Source organism: Psammomys obesus, unplaced genomic scaffold (assembly GCF_907164565.1).
Source record: "Psammomys obesus unplaced genomic scaffold, mPsaObe1.curated_primary_1811, whole genome shotgun sequence".
Taxonomy (NCBI): domain Eukaryota; kingdom Metazoa; phylum Chordata; class Mammalia; order Rodentia; family Muridae; genus Psammomys; species Psammomys obesus.
The window spans coordinates 16,946,382-16,963,140 of record NW_026596125.1 but is presented as its reverse complement, the minus strand read 5'-3'; the positions used below and the strand labels follow the sequence as shown (position 1 = coordinate 16,963,140).

The window sequence follows — 16,759 nt, the reverse complement described above, 5'->3', positions numbered from 1 at the left end:
AAATAAATAAATAAATAAATAAATAAATAAATAAATAAATAAATAAATAAATAAATAAATGATCAGAGACCCGCCGCCTGCCTTGCCACTTGGCGCTGCTGGGGAAAGGTGCCCAGAAACCCGCTCTCCACTGCATACAATGGGCAGGCAGAGGACACAGAGACCACACTGCACGGGGGGAGGGGGCACCCAGAAACCTGCTTGCTGCCACCCTTGCCACACCACGAATGCCACAGAGGCGGTCAGTCAGAGGCCCACCAGCCACATGGCCCATCTGCAGTAGGAACTCCTACAACATGCAAGGAGGTGGTAAACAGACAGGAGGAAAGCAAAGCAGAAGTTTGAGCATGGTGAACAGAGATGGAGGTGGAGATAAGGAGAAGAGAAACAGCCCATTGTGAGGAGATGTCAGGGAAAAGAGGAACAGCCTATTGTGAGGAGATGTCAGGGAGCAGAGGAACAGCCTGTTGTGAGGAGATGTGAGGGAAAAGAGGAACAGCCTGTTGTGAGGAGATGTTAGGGAGCAGAGGAACAGCCTGTTGTGAGATGTGAGGGAGAGGGGACCAGCCTGTTGTGAGGAGACATGAGGGAGAGGGGTCCAGCCTGCTGTGAGGAGCCAGCCTCACTATCTGAGGCCATGGTTAAGTCTCATCCTGTGCCGCCACTGAGGACCATGTCTGGGTCGTAGCTATGCAGCAGCAGGGGTCGGTGTCCATGTGTGTGGCTCACATCACCACTAGACACTAAGGGGACATCCCTGGTCTGGGCAGCACCCAGGACCACGTAGATATCCAAGGACTGTGCAGAGCTGGCCCTGCCCCTCACTGGCTGAGGCAGCGTGGAGAACCAGCCCTATTTCTCGCTGGAGCGCTTGGGAGGGTAGATCCTGCACCTCATCCAGGCAGCACAGTGAAGCTGGCCCTGGAGGCAGGGACATGGGTAAACCGGCCCCAAGGGCATGATTGTGAGAGAGCTGACTGGTCACTCATCTGCCTTGAGGTGGCGTGTGTAAGGAGGTGATGCTCTCCCTGCCTTGCCCCATGCTGCCTGTGGCAGCCGGCAGAGTTGGCCCTGGGGGCACAAAAGCAAGTGAACTGGCCCTGCCCTCAACAGCTGCACACTTAGGAGGGCAGGCCCTGCACCTCACCTGGGCAGGACAGTAGAGCTGCCCCTGGTGGAGGGGGTACAGGCGAGCCTGCCCGGCTGTAACACTTGGGAGAGTGGGCCCTGTGCCTTGACTGGGCAGCACAGAGGAGCTGGCTCTGGAGGCCTGGCTGTGGTGAGCTGGCCCTTGACAGCATGAGAGCTGACTCTGCCTCCTGCTGATGTTGATGATGGCATTAGGTGGCCCAGCCAGAGCAGTGCTGGAAGGCTGGTCCTGATGGCGCAGATAAGGGAGAACTGGCAAGCTGACAAGCTCAGCTACTGGCCAGGCCCAGAGAAAGGGCTTTGAGTTGGCCTACCCCAAAACTAGACCATCTGTGAACTGTTGGAATGTGTAGAAGGGCCAGTCCTGCTGACCCAAAGCTGCAGGATCTCCATGACACAGGACAACAACAGGATAACTGGGAGGTTTCTGGGTGAGGACCTAGTACTGATGGTGTGATAGAAGCCAGAGGCCTCAAACTCTTTGCAACAAACATTTGCAAGTGAAGATGTGTGGACAGTGGGGTATACAAATCAATAAAAAGTTAAAACGAAACAAAAATAATATAAAAAAATCAAAAAAGTAAAATTTGAGTTTGCTATGTACCCAGCTGTATGTGCAGCCACATGAATGAGTAGTATGTGAGCCTCTGTCATAGCAAGACACCCTCCTATCTAAGGCGTGAGCCCGCCGTCCAGTTCACGTGGTATAGTCATAATCAAAAATAAAAACAGATAGATAGGTAGATAAATGAGAGATAATGATAGAGATTGATAGATGATAGATGATACATAGATAGATAGATAGATAGATAGATAGATAGATAGATAGATAGATATAGAGAGATAGGCAGAAGATAGGTAGATAAGTAGGTAGATAGATAACAGAAAGAAAGGAAGGAAAGAAGGAAGGAAGGTAGATAGATAGATAGATAGATAGATAGATAGATAGATAGATAGATAGAATAAAAATATCATGAACTGCAGTGTATTCCTGCAGGGAAAATGCTGCCTTGTTGAAAAGAACAAAATACATATTAATGAGATAAAAAGCAAAAAAAAATTGTTATTTTAATAGAAACTTTATTTCTCTTATTTCAATCCCCATGCTAGCCCAATTATACCCCACTTAAAATAATGCATCATATATGTATCGGGGATTATAATGGCGCCTTTAGAAAATCTAAGAAAGACATGAAATGAGCTACAGACATGGCCCTCAATGCCGAGATATCAAGGGCAGGCGGAGGAACGGCCGCACCACTGCACTTCGGATCTCTGGGTTCTCTCAGCTCCCTGCCTGAGAGTCTGGAACAGGAGACAGGACAGTGGCACAGCTGCGCCTCAGGCTTCACTGAGAGAATTTAAAACTGCTCTGTGCTATGGAACACATTTCATGTGTGCACATTCAGCTCTGTCTCCAAGCAGGGCTACTGATCTGCCTCCTCAACCCTCCTCTGCTCTGGACACTTCTCTCTGCTTCTAAACGATCACTCGCAGTCAGCTCAAAAGCAAACCAATGCAGAAAAGGGACACACAAAGCAAGGCCTTTGGCATGCTTACTGGGCATTTGTAAAGGTGGCTTTAGAAGGTTTGGGTAGTCGTCTATACAAAGCCTGTCGCTCGTCAGTCACATCTGCCAGCTCGGCTGGGTGCATCCCACAGAAGGGTGCAGTGTTAGGACGGCTCTGCGTCCGCAGAACTGACAAGTACAACACGCACGCTCAGTGTCTGGGTTTCCGTATTTGTAGATGAGGTTTTACACCTACTTCAAGAAACCATGCCTTGGAAATGTTCTATAACTCATTTAGATCAGTCAATGCTTTTATTATTTTATAGAAAAATTAAACTGTTTAGGCAAATGTACATTTGATTTTAATTGAAAAATATTAAACAAAAATTATTATGCTCGCAACTGTTCCAAAACCATGACAAAGTTTAAAGGACATGGGGAATGCCATGTCCACCCAGCAGGACAGTCGCAGCCTGCTGTGGCCTTGTAAGCGAGACACAAGCAAGGCTCAGACACTGAAGACCAACAACCTCAACAGGCTTTCTGCAGCAGCCTCCAATGCTGCAGACCCTGGACAGCTGCCCGCCTGCATCCCGGCGCAGAAACATGCCTCAAAGGCCGCCGAGGACTTCCATCAATGTTCTACTCTACTGTGATAGTAAGAAACAAGTACAGGTGGTACCAGAGTTATGCTAATCTGAGCTTGCCAAATATGGTTGCCCATGCTACCACCAGGCTGGCCTTGCTAAACAGAACACCATAGTTGGTGAAACCACTACACTGCATCAGCTAGGCAGTTCCAAACTAGACTAAACAGTTTTCATTCCTGCCAGACCCAGCTCTTCCCCAACATCCCTTTCCTGTGAACGTGCTGGCCTTTGTCCTGCCTCAGTAGCTTCCTCTCCTGGATGTACACAGACACACACACACAGACACACACACACAGATAGACATACACACACACACACACAATACATGCTCCTTGTCACTGTACTTTATATCCTGGGCATCTGTGGTATCTGCTGTGGTTCTGCCATTATCCACAGTGTTTGGAGCTATTAGCTCACCAACAGAATCTTGGGCTTTGAAGACAAAGACAGTTTTTCTTCTGAGATAATACACTATAAAGTCAGCACTCAAGATGTTCTTACTGAAATTTAATTTGCTCAGCATAATAGAATCTCCAGTTGAAGGGCATTTAAAAGTCACCTAGGCCAATCATTTACCCAGTGCTAGGATGACCAGACAGAAAGCTTACAGAGCAGGTTATTTTATAATAGAGCCAGGCTTGTGGCACAAGTGTATGCAATGACTCATGCTGCCTGTGTCTAAAGCCCAGGTTTGTCCAGTCAGATCGCTGTTCCATAATTTAACAATGCTACCACCATAAAAATGTTAAAAAGGCAGAAAAAGTTTTCCACATCAAGGGTATCCCATGATGAGCCCAAAGAAGAGAGGGGTATCACAAGTGCCAAGGGAACATTTCATTCCTTGTTCAGTGAGATAATAAGCCATCAGTGTAAAATCATTTGTCTGAACTGTATTTTTAAAAGCCATTCTCTGGGCTAGAGTTGTAGCTCTGTGGTAAAGAATTTGCCTAACATGAAAAAAGATCATGAGTTCAATCCCCAGCAACACACACACACACTCTCTCACACACCTGCATCCCCATAAAATTAGCATACATATGAACAAGCTATGCAGTTACTACTTGCATAGGCACAGCAGCTGTTACCTGAGTTGCAGAGCTGAAAGCAGAAGATGGAGCTAAGCGCAGTGTTCTGCCACAAAAGCCATTACTGGGCAGCCCTGCTACCCCTGCAGCTTCTGAGCTGCGCACAGCTCCCTCAAACACTGTTTCCGGCCACAACATAGCATGTGCTGAGGACTACAATCTTGGGAAGAAGGAGAAGAGGCAAACACCTTAAAAATTGTGCTTCTGCTGGAATGGCAGAAGATGAAGATCAGAGACTTCATTGAGCAAGTCAGCGGCTGGGCAGTCAGGGCCACCCAGACACGAGGCAGCCACACAGGGGGATGTGGTAGGGTGCCTTGGACCTGGCTGAGTTCTAGGCTGTGCATACAGACGGCGAACCTGCATAACATTGAAACATTATAACTGTCAAAAGTCCTTACACAGATCTAAATTTTAACCAGGAAGAGGAATTGTTGAACACCTTTGACACTCAGCATAGACTCTAAAAAGGCTATGAGCCACTTAGCGAGGTCTGAAAAAAGTCTAGACTCATCCTAACAAGAATCTAAAGAAAAAGCAATTAGTATAAACACATTTAACAAGACTGAACAATAAGAGATTAACATATAAAATCAACCCATTTCCATATGCAACAATGAACAGTCAGAAGTTAGTGTTCACAAGGGCATCAAAACACAAAGCAGCGATTCCATGGAGGTTAGACACAGAAGAACGCCCGGGAACTATGATGCATGGCCGGCAAAACTGCACACCTAAACGCAGAGCTGGTCACGCCTGCCAAAACTGTGCACCTAAACAGAGCTGATCTTGTTTCACGGTTTGAGAGACCTGATAGTGTCAGTTCTCTACAAACTGATAAATAGACTCAACTAAGTGTAGAAATCTCAGCAAGCATCCACACACATCTGGCCTGTGGCTGGGGATTCAGGGGTAGGTGAAACGGGGGGGGGGGGCGGGGGGAGGGTAGAAAATATAGAGAGAGGGAAGGAGACACACACTGTGAAACTTACTCAAAAACTCATGCAGAAATGCAAAGAAAAATAACGAAAAATAAGTGAGAATACTAACACCCTCTTTTCAGCACTTATTATAAAGATCTAATCATCAAGACAGAACAACTAGCAGAGAAACAGGAAAGATAAAAGGACTACAATAAAGAATCTAGACTAAAGCACGCAGATATGGCAACTGCCTTTTGACAGAAGCTCAAAGAAGGTAGAGAAGGAATTGCCTTTCAAAAACTGATGCTGAGGTAATTTAATAACCAGTGTGCATGTGCACACGTGTGTCACACTCAAACACACACACCAACACACACGCACACATACACCTCCGGGAGCCAGACTTGAGATGATATACAAAGGCTAACCCCCAGCGCGGCCGGCCCAGGGGCCCACCGGCTGCGCTTGCTCTTGGCTGGTGGGGAAATGTTACTTGCTCTTTTCTTCCAACTGTATCGAGTCTGATATCATGTCAAGGTGAAAGAATCATGAGGGAATGTTCTGAACAACGTCACAGCGATTAAGTTTGAAATTGCAGATGCACTGGACAAGCCCATGGGGACAGACAGCAAGATGACGCGGAGAACAGCGCATCAGAAACTCTGAATCTGAAACTTCCCTTCGGAAAGAACATCCCAGAGACGTCACCAGTAGGCGCTACCAAATGTTAGAAGTCATTCCAACTGGAAACAAAGTCTTCCAGAAAATAGCAATGCTCTTGGGAGACAAGAAATACGGGCCAAGGGCACAGCCCAGAGGCAAAGCCACAGAGAGCCCAGCTGATGCTGCGGCACTGCAGAGAAGCAGCAGACCTAGACCAGCACCGTCTCCCTCACCTCACCTAACTCCTGGCCCAGTCAGAAGCCTGAAAGGGTGGAGTCGGGGGCAGGGGATGGAGGGCCCACGGGGACAGGGGTCAGTGGGGCTCCAGAAACCTGCTTCTCTACCTGAACTGTGAGTTTATCCGCTGCTCACTCTATAAAACTCTAATAGTCAGGCCTAAACCCAGGTAAGTGCCAACACAGGAGATGGCCAGCCCTTCGCCTTACCGAGTCGCTGACGCGCTGCTGTGCCACTGCGCCTGCACCGACACATCAGCATGCTCACTGTAAATTATTTCTTCTGTTCAGGCGTTGCCTTATGCTGATTTTAAATATCCATGTAGGCAGACAGCTGATTTCAGCTCAAGATACAACCAGAGGCCTACGAAGTCCTGGCCGCAGAGGGCTGGAGACAACTTCCCCAGAGGCAGTCAGCCCTTGAGGCAGAAGCTAGAGCGTAAACCCCTTCCTGTGTCCTTGGTGCTCACTGTAGCACCAGGTAGCAAGTACTTGATGATTACGGAAGGAAATGGCAAAATCCTGCCAATCTGCGAAGCACATCTGGAGCTGTCCCCCTCTTGGATCTGACATGGCTCAGTACACGGCACGGCGGACACTTCTCTCTGGGCTTGCGTGAAAGCCACTCTGTCTCGAGGAAGCATCACAAGGACACAGTGGGCTTTCCTCCAGTCTTTAGAAATCTGTAGGTGCGTGTGTCTGTACATGTGAGTGCATGTGTGGGTCTGGGTGTGTTAGAGTGTGTAAGTTCATATGTGAGCGCTTACATATGTGCATGTGTGTGTGAGAGAGAGAATGAGTGTGTATAAGTGGATGCGTTCTCAAATGTGTCCATGTGCCTGGAGGGTGTGTGTGTGTCCACCCATGCACACATGGCGGGGGCACACAGGTGGACGCCAGAAGACAACCTCAATTCCTCACCTGCAACCATGCTGGCTGCTGCAGAAGCCAAACCAGCTGGCGCGTGACTTGTGGAGACTGCCCTGTCGGCTGGGTTAGGAGACCGCAGGGTCCTGGGGATCAGACCTTGGTGCCCACACAAGGGCAGCCATCCCTCACCCACCGAGTTGGCTCTTTAACCCGAGCTTTCTTCAGCACAAACCAAAGGACAGATCAGCAAATGCCCAGCAGAGTTTTGGACAAATGCCAAAATGCTGAGGGCTAGGAAGAAAGGTGTTCAGCTCGGTGCTCCACGAATCACCCCACTCAAGGGACAGCAGCATTCCCTAGCCTCTTTCATAGCCCAAGCCTAGGTCACAACGCACAACCTCCTACCCAGCCACCCACCTCACCAGCGATCAGGCTGCAGCACTTTAACTTACTGGCCTCAATTCTAGTTAAAAACGGTCTGGCACGACCACAAGCACCTGGTCCAACTCCTATCAGCTCTGCCTCTACATCGTCGTGACCACCACGGTCTGTGAGGCTCCCTGCCACCTTTTAGTAACAAGATAACGCTAAATCCTTAGTATTTTGGAGATGACAAATAACGAGGTGAAGAAATGCTCACAGCCCAGCTTAGGACAGGGCAGGCAGAAATCAAAACCTCCAACTGTGCTCCCTCTCCACAGTGCCCCTCCCCCGCAGCTCCTGAAGCCCCCTTCCCAGCCACGCTTGGCACATGGGGTTGAGGATGTGGGAGGCTGAGCTATATCTGTGTTTAGTGACATCCATGTGTCACTAACTGTCGCCAGCACCCGGGCACACTGCCCGTCTGCATTGCTTCTTGCCCTGTGCCTTGTGCCTTGCTGGCTGAAACTTATAGCTGAGCTCCGGCTAAATAAGGGTCACCTAGTATTCACCAACTCCAATAATAATTTCAAGAATAATTCAACATCTAAAGTGTGGAAATACGTCAGTGGCTTTAATTTTCATTATATCACTTGATTAACTGAGCGAGCACAGTGGCACAGATGCTAGCAGGGCTGGCAGGATTCAGAATGTGTCATGAGGGCAACCAGCACAGCAGCACAGCGAGGCAGCTTCTCACTGTCGGCAGATGCATGGGAAAATGGGAATGCCCACAAGTGAATCACCATGGGTGACACAACAATGTAGTTGAGCTCACTGGGACCCTGGACTGTGCATTAGAAATAGCTCCTATGTAGCAGAGTTGCTAGGAGACCAGCTCATTTATCTATACTTTCTTAAAGTGGTGAAAAGAAGAGCAGACAAATTATGGTGGGCCCTGGGGAGTTCCCCTCTACTTCAGAGAATTAGTTCTCCCATCAGGTCTATTCACTCCAGAACACAGGCACATGCAGGCTTCTCCAGTGTTAACCTGGGCACATTCATCTCTACAGCTGGGAAGTCACTTTAAAAAGTCCAGAGGCATGACACAGGCCAAATCCAACACGATAGTAACTGTTTTGTTACTCATACATGGGGAAAACACCCTCCATCCCCGCAATAAATACAAATAATTCTGAACATCACAAGCACAAGGCACGCGGAAAAGCACATAGATCATCTTTATTAAACTCACAGCAAATAAACTTTGATGTGATGAGCAACTGCCAATTTGCTCAAGCAACAGAGACCTGAAAATATCAAGTACCATACTTGTTTTTAATTCTGCTGTGGCTTTTCTCTGGGGGCAGGGTCTTACTGTGTAGCCAGGCTGATCTAGAACTTGCAACCCTACTGGATCAGTCTCCCAGTTGTGAGGATTACCAATGGATACCACCACGTGCTACTTAAGTTCTGCACTTTGCAATCACAGAAAGGTCTTTGAAGAGGAAAACGGCATGGAGGCTCCTTCCCATTGGCTTTCCCTCTGTTAGCTTCCCAGTAGAAGCCAGCGTGTCAGTAGCTTCCTCAGGTCTCTGACAGCACTGCAGCTCTAGGACAGGAATGAGCAAAGCCACCATGAGCAGCGCAGGACTGCTCAGCATGCTGTCTACAAAGACATTCTATCCATACTCCCCACCTGAAAGAAAGTGAAGCCAAAACAACACCCTGAAATTGCGTGTGGGTTTGCTTCTGTTGTGTGGAAAGCATTCACAACCACCCCATACCAGCCAACAAGAGAAAGAAAAACAAAAGCCATTAAAATGGTTTTATGGGTCTATTATTACAAATTTCCAAAATGACTTATATTAGGCACTCTGGTTTTTAGGAAACTGCAAACACATTCTGTTCTCTGCACCGGGAGCTCCAGATACACACATTCAATCGACCACAGATCTGAAATACTCTAAAAATAAAAGGATCGTGCTGATTATGTGCAGATTTGCCATTACCCGTAAATAGCTGGTATAACAAGCGCCTACACAGCACTTCCTTTGTAGGAGGTGCCGCGTGGCGCAAGCCTCGAGACACTGCAGTGTGAGAGGAAGGCCTGAATCGCTTACACACATCACACCATGCCTGAGCAGGGCAAGCGTGAGGACTTGTGGACTTTGGAAACAACACTGCAAAACAGGAGCATTTTGTGCCGTCGAGTGGAAAGAACGGAATGCAAGCCACAGCGGGTGTCAGAACCGAGAGTTTCACCAGGGACGCAAGTGGAATGACCTGCTTCTAGTCCAGGAGACCCTAGCGCCATCTGAGGAACTGGTCCCTCACTAAACAAAGCACTGGAACTGGGTGACACAAGTCCAGAACACCATGCACAACAGAAGCACCTTAAACAGCAGCGTGTGCTCTCAGTAAGACGGCTGTGCCAAAGCTCGACGAACTAAGGCGCTCAGCTGAGGACAGGCCACTTCTCCCAAGGCGTCTCTGCATGATGCGTGCTCTCCACCCCTCTCCTGGACAAATTCTGGTTTTGTTAGGAATCTCTCATGAAGTGGAGAGAAGGGTGGAGGGACTATGGTTTCCTGGAGAAATGAGTCTGTACTCACGTGACTCTTAGACTGACACTCTGGCCAGCTGTGCTGCTAACCCTTCAATTCCAGCACTTGGGAGGTAGTAGCAGGCAGATGTCTGTGAGTTCAAGGCCAGCCAGGGCTACATAAGTTCTCAGAAGGTTATGTTAGTGACACCGTCTGGAACCTCAAAGTATTTTGCAAAAATGTGTATTTATTAATGATGAACCTGTAAAGGGACTTAAAAATAAAAAGGAATATTGTAACTTCACAGTGTGCAGAGCTGTGACAGCCAAAGGCCGGTGACGAAGCCACCTTCACAGCACATGGCTCATATTCCTCGGCACAAACAACACAGAAGGAGAGTCCCCAGTGCCTCTGAATCAGTTTTGAAGGTTTCATTAGACCTGGCAAAAACCAACTTCATATAAGTCTACACTCAGCCGCAGCCCTGGGACATGTGGCTTTTGTCTTTAGCTCAGCAGCCTGGAGTCAGCATCCCTCGGGAAGGCAGAGGAGCTAAGGCCGGAGCAGAGGCTCCAGCTTGAACTGGCGGGAAGGCAGTTACGGCTCCCTCGCAGATGGCGAAGTGCTTAAGTACCTCTAATTGCCCCAGAATCAGCTAATCTTAAAGGAGGGAAATAATGGGTGCCTCGTGGGAAGAAGCAAAGAATTTAAAGCAACAGTTTCTGCCCCCAGTGGACAATGGTAACACTACACACGGAAGCACAGAGCGATTCAGAGTTAGCACTGGCCTGACCACATGGTCACACTGAGTTGCCACAGGCAGCAGAGCAAGCCTGGGAGACGGCTCAGTGCTGCTCCACGGGGAGAAGCCAGCACACACAAAGCCAGGCAGAGTGGCGTGTCTGGAAAGCAGTGCTTGGAAGGCAGAGTTAAGTGGATCCCTGGGGCTCACTGCCCACCAGGCTAACGAGGTCAGCAAGCCCCAGGTGATAACAGGGGAGACCTTGTCTCCAAAACCAAGGTGAGTGTCTCTTGAGGAAAGACACCCAAGGTTGACCTCTGGCTTTCACATGCATAAACACCAGACATGGGGGAAGGTCGGGAGGGGAAATGCACTGTGTGTGCTTGTGAGAAAATCATGCTGCTGTGCCATACACTGAGCCTTTGAATGCACCTACAGTAGACTGCTATATACCATGCTTAGACTGGATGCTTATGCTCGCCAAGAATCCAGCATCCATGTTGGTTTCTGGATTCTGGATGTCCTTGGAACAAGCCAAGTGTACCACCTCGATTTTCTTCTCTTCACTAAACAGCAAACCCTTTTCATTTTTCTTGTATTTTGTTTTATAATTTATTCACTTTACATACTGATTGTAGCCCCTCCCTCGTCTCCTCCTGGTCCCTCCCTTCCTCTTCTATCCTTTTCCCCCTCCCCTAGTCCTCAGAAACAGGGAGCCCTCCTCCCCTAACCATCTGACCCTAACCCATCAAGTCTCATCAGGACTTCCTCTTCCTCTGTGGTCTGGCAAGACCACCCCTCCAGGCAGAAGTGATCGAAGATGGGACAACAGATTCAATGTCAGAGGCAGTCCCTGCTCCCCTTACTAGCACCCCCACAGAGTCTGAGCTGCCATGGGCTACACCTGAGCAGGGGTTTAGGTCCTCTCCATGCATGGTTCTTGGTTGATGGTCAGTCTCTGCAGGACCCCCAGGGCCCAGATTTGTTGGACTTGGTCTCCTTGTGGAGCTCCTGTCCCCTTCTGGCCAATCTGTCCCCAACTCTACCATACAGCAAAGCCACCCTGTTACTCTCCCATGCTCTGGAGCTTCCAAACCCTCACCTCCAAAAGATGGACAACAGTAGGTATTCAATATAAATTGTGTACATAAAGCAGATGGAAGGCAAGCACAAGAGGTTTTCCTTGGTATGTGTGAAATTAAACAGGCCACAGCAACTCTGCAGCTCTAGGACATTGCTGTGTGAAAAGGGAGGACACTAAAGACAACTCTCCTGAGGTTAGGGCCCTGGTGTGGCTAATACCTGACAAGGGTGGCTCATCTACTGGCCTCCCAAATGATGCCTGCATACATCCACCATTAGAAACTGTTAGGGATCTGCGTTCCCGACCACACAGAGACAATATCAGCTTAATACAAAGCTGACAGTCTTTCACACAGGCATGAGGAGTGGCTATGTGTGTAACTCTTCACTTTTCTGTTATAACTGTAGACAGTTAGGCAATAGCTGGAGACTCCCAAAGACCTCCTGGGTCCTCCTTCTGTCCCCCAACCTGTCGGTCCTTTTTGGATGGCATGAGATCCCCTTCAGGTACTTGGGACTTAGTGAAAAGCCTGGCATGACTTGTTAGATGAAGATTTGTTTATTTGTATTTTAGGTGCACAAGTATTTTGTCGGCACATATTTATACACACACGAGTGGTGGTGCCAGCAGAAGTCAGAGGCGTTAGACCTCCTGGAGCTTGACTTACAGCTGGCTGAGAGCCATCACGTCGGCGCTTAGAACTGAACGTAGGTCCTCCACAGGAGGAACAAATGTCCTTAACCACTGGGCCACTTCACCAGTCCTGTTGGTAAAGTTTAAAAAATACATAGCATATCTTCCAACACTTCTTGTATCAGAAATTTAAAATGAACACATACATTCCATTCCCCATCACAGTGCATGTGTGGCAGGAATTCTGGTTCTGTTTGTTTGATTTTTGTTTTTATATTCTGAGATTGCAAAGTTTTAAAAAAGGCAAGATTATTAACATGATTGTGATTTCAATAGAGCCACTGAGAACTGATGACCTAAAAGATGGCTGTTTTCACTTTACCTTAAACTGGCATCTAACGAGAGTGAAACTGCTCTACTCAGTCACCTATAAGCCACTTGGGAAAGCCATCCGGACAAACCAAACCTCCAGCTTACCACCAAAAAGACATGGCAAAGAAGAAACAAGCCAGGCCCACACAGAACTGAGCTCCTGTGGGATCTCCTCAGTCGCCTGAGCCAGAGCTGGTTCTGGGGTCACTTAGTCCCCGGTGGACACCGGGGCTGTGAAATGCTGCTATTCACAGATGTGCTACAGCATGCAACACACAAGTGGACACCCTGCAGAAAATGCCACTGAGTTCTGTGCTCGTTGGGACTTGTGATTTTGGACTAAAATAACTTTCCCTCTACTCAGCTCAAGCTTGACTTGAAAGTTCACAATTCAAGATTGTACAAAAAAGGAAAAAAGGGCAGGAGCGGGGACTATTACTTAGGATGAAGAACATCTTTTAAACTTAGAAACCCAAAGCGTGCGGCTTTGACTGTCTTCATCACAGAAGGAACAGCTCTGCACAGCTCCTCGGTGTCAGCTTCAATTTCCACTGAAAATTAAGAGGAAAGGGGAAAGGAACAAACTGACCTAGCCTCTGAAGACTGAAAGAGCCAGCTCAGTTTCATGACTGCTGGCCCTAACTCGTTGGCACTCCTGGAGAGACTTCTGCCTCCTCCCCACACCCAGGGTGGGAAATGTAGCCAACAATACCTATTCAGTCATGAGGCATGCCAGCCTCACCGGAGACACCACCTGGTCTCCTCCTGCTAGGTCCGGGTCAGCCTCATATCTGTACAACGCATGTAGGGTCAAATGTCCTCACCAGCCACTCTGTCCTCGGCATCTGGTCTAAGACATCTGTGGAGCAGCCAGCTTTCCTCATCATTAGAGAGCTTGTCAAGGCACCTCTCCAGAACCTCCTCAGAGCACTCGTGTTCCCCAGCTTTTGCTGAATTAACTGGTTAATTTAGGGGGGAGGGAAGCACAGCCTTCCTTTCACAGTACACATTACACAGACATCCGTCCAATCTCCCAGAATAATTTTATCTAAAGCATATTTTATGCACACCTATTTTGATGTGGATTTCAACCTTTTGTTTTGTTTTTCTGAAGCAGGGTCTCACTGGGTAGCTCTGGCCTTGATGTCCGCCACCTCTGTCTCCTGAATGGAATGCTGGGATTAGAAGTGTGTGCCCCTACTTATGCCTGGCTTGTGAACCAATTTTCTTCACACCCAGATCCTTCAACATGTAAAACTGTCTGAAGAAATTGCTTCTTTTTTTCTAAGAAAAAGCTTTTTCTCTCTGATAAGTGTTGTTTTCTCCGCAGTATGAGAAACTACAGGATTTTTTTTAAAAAAAAAAAAAAAGAAGAAGAAGAAGAAGAAGAAAAATCAACCACTTTCAAGATTCCCAACAGAACTTGTTTAGATAAAATTGATTTCAGGTGTATACCGAACACGCAGTTAGTGCAACTGAGCAGGCCTGGAATTCAGCAGGGAAAGTACCTGATGACACAGGAAGTCCTCGGGGACAAGGATGACATGAGCTGTTGAGCACTTTGTGTACTGAAGAACTGTGAGGAAAAGCTAGATGCTTTCCACAGGCATTACGCACATAACCTCACAGAGCAGTGAAAAAAAAGCAAGACTCAGGGTTTAAGAGAAATAAGGCCACAGGAAGAGCAAAGCCCAGGAAGGACCAGCGGGCACAGGCTGGGCCTCCCAGCGCTCAACCCTGATCTGAGACACAAATGAGCACCTATCGCCCTAGAATGACAGGAAGCAGCGAAGCCGCACCACCCTACACAGGTGTGATCTGAGGACGAAGAGAGCTGCTGTCAACAGTCGCCAGTCTTCACAGACACTAGCAACAGTGAAGACTTTGTCCCAGCACTCAGAAGTGGTGAGCTCCAGGCCAGCTCACTACAGAATGAGACTCGGCCTCAAACAAACAAAGAAAGTAATAAAGCACAATCAAATAATCCAGCACGCTGCCTGTTAATCAAGAGTGACTACATGAAAGAGCACTGAGCAGAAGACACTGCTAAGGATGTTCCCAACGGCAGAAAGACTCTCGGCCATGGCGGAAGAGCATTGCCTCCAGCGTGGCCTGCCTTGTGAGGGAAGAATACACAAAACACGCATGCAACACACGGAGCACCACCACCTGGAAGGACGGGAGGCAGTGCCACCTGCACAGGTTGTGTTCCATGGAGGGTGACAGATGAAAAGCCATGTGCACAGCTAAGTAGAAAGACTGAAACCAACCACCAAGTCTGTGTCAACAGAGGCTACAGTCACCGACATCTTCTTAAACGAGTTAGAAAGAAAATGTCACACTCCACCAGGGGCTGCGGGGAGGGACACATCGTAGTCCCATAGTGGTGCACACCCTTAGTTCTAGCACTTGAGGGGCACTGACAGGAGGATCAGGAGTTCAAGGCCAGTGCTGGCTACTTGAGACCCTGCTTCAAACAAGCAAAGACACATCATATATATGATGGAGTTATTTACTGAAAAAGTTTACTTGTAAAGATGTCTATGTATATGGCCTCACAATAACGTGAGTGTACCACACCTGACAGCTAACCTCTGTTGTCACTTGATGAGATTAGGAAGCACTGATGGAGACCTTTGGAGCCATGAGTAAGGAACTATATACACTGGGTTACATAAGGTGGAAGAGTCACCCTAACGTAGGCTGGACCGTCCACGGACTGAGGTCCCTGGCCAGCGGAGTATGAGGGTCCGTCACGCTCTGCTTCCTCCCTCAGACTGTGTGCCGGGGGCCCTGCTCCGACCACCATGCCTTTCCACCATCATGGACGGAACCCAGGAGCTGGGAGTCCAGGGAGACCCTTAAGTTACTTTTGTTCTGTATTTTATCACAACAGCACACAAAGCAAGGAGTACAGTCTATCAGACACAGCCATCAAGTTACCAATTATTTTCTAACAAAGATGTGATCCAAAATAAGTCCAAGTAAAATGCCTTAGTCCTTTTAAGAAATATGGAACATAAAACTGAAAGCGTGAGAAAGGGAAAACATGGATGCCTGATCCAAATCTCTGTGAAGAGCAGAGCTTCTGGGCCGAGCCGCACCGGGGCTGTTCTCGTCCTGTTCGCGTCATCTGAGGACCCGGAGCTCTCTGCCTGACAGTCAGCTTTCCCAGCTGAACGCCAAAGCAGTTTGTAGCAAATAAAGCCGAACCCGATGTGCTTCCGTCCTCAGTCACCATGCTCCGCAAACACGCCTGGAATGTACAAGCGCGCTCTCAGTGACAGCAGGGGCTCAGGGTTTTGTGGGAGGAATGAAAGCAAATGTTCAGTGACCTCAACCAATTTAGCCTGGGGGGGGGGGGGCTGAACAAATTATTAATGTAAATATGTCTCTGTTATGTTTTAGTTATGACACAAAAGTGATTTGTTTATTGTAAATCTTTTAGAAAACACCAAATAATGTAAAAAATAACCTTCACCTACAGAACAAGAATCATTTCTGTTCTGTAGTCAAGAAACAGCTAAGGCAACTGGTGAAACCTTGTATCAGAAACAGACTGCGAACTCTCCCGGTGATGTTCAAGAACAGTGCACACAGCTGCCAGTAAACCATGGCTCACTCATGTCTGAACACTTCTTCCTGTGTGTGTGGCGGGGGGGGGGGGGTACACAGCAGGTGTGAGCCTGTGGTGGTGGACAAGTTTAATATCCAGACTTTCTCTTCACTGCTCCTTCTCCTGTGCCAAGTGCCCCACCTGGCACACAGGGCTCCACCCTTCTCTCTTCCCTCCCTCCCAAGCACCTAAAAAAGTACACTTGTATTTAGTGGAGGGTACTTCCCTACACAAGCAATGAATTTATCATCTGAAAGGGCCCTGCTGTCTTCCTGTGTGTGTGTGTGTGTGTGTGTGTGTGTGTGTGTGTGTGTGTGTGT

The 16,759-nt window shown here is 48.2% G+C and overlaps 1 protein-coding gene across 1 annotated transcript in view; it reads right to left on the bottom strand.

Moving 5' to 3' along the window:
- The window catches only part of Trub1 (TruB pseudouridine synthase family member 1), a 39,656-nt gene that overhangs the window by 10,582 nt on the left and 12,315 nt on the right, over positions 1-16,759 (bottom strand). The window contains 3 exon segments of the mRNA XM_055591760.1: positions 2,355-2,454; positions 2,710-2,848; positions 7,509-7,653. Of these exon segments, the coding sequence (XP_055447735.1) occupies positions 2,355-2,454; positions 2,710-2,848; positions 7,509-7,653 (384 nt within the window).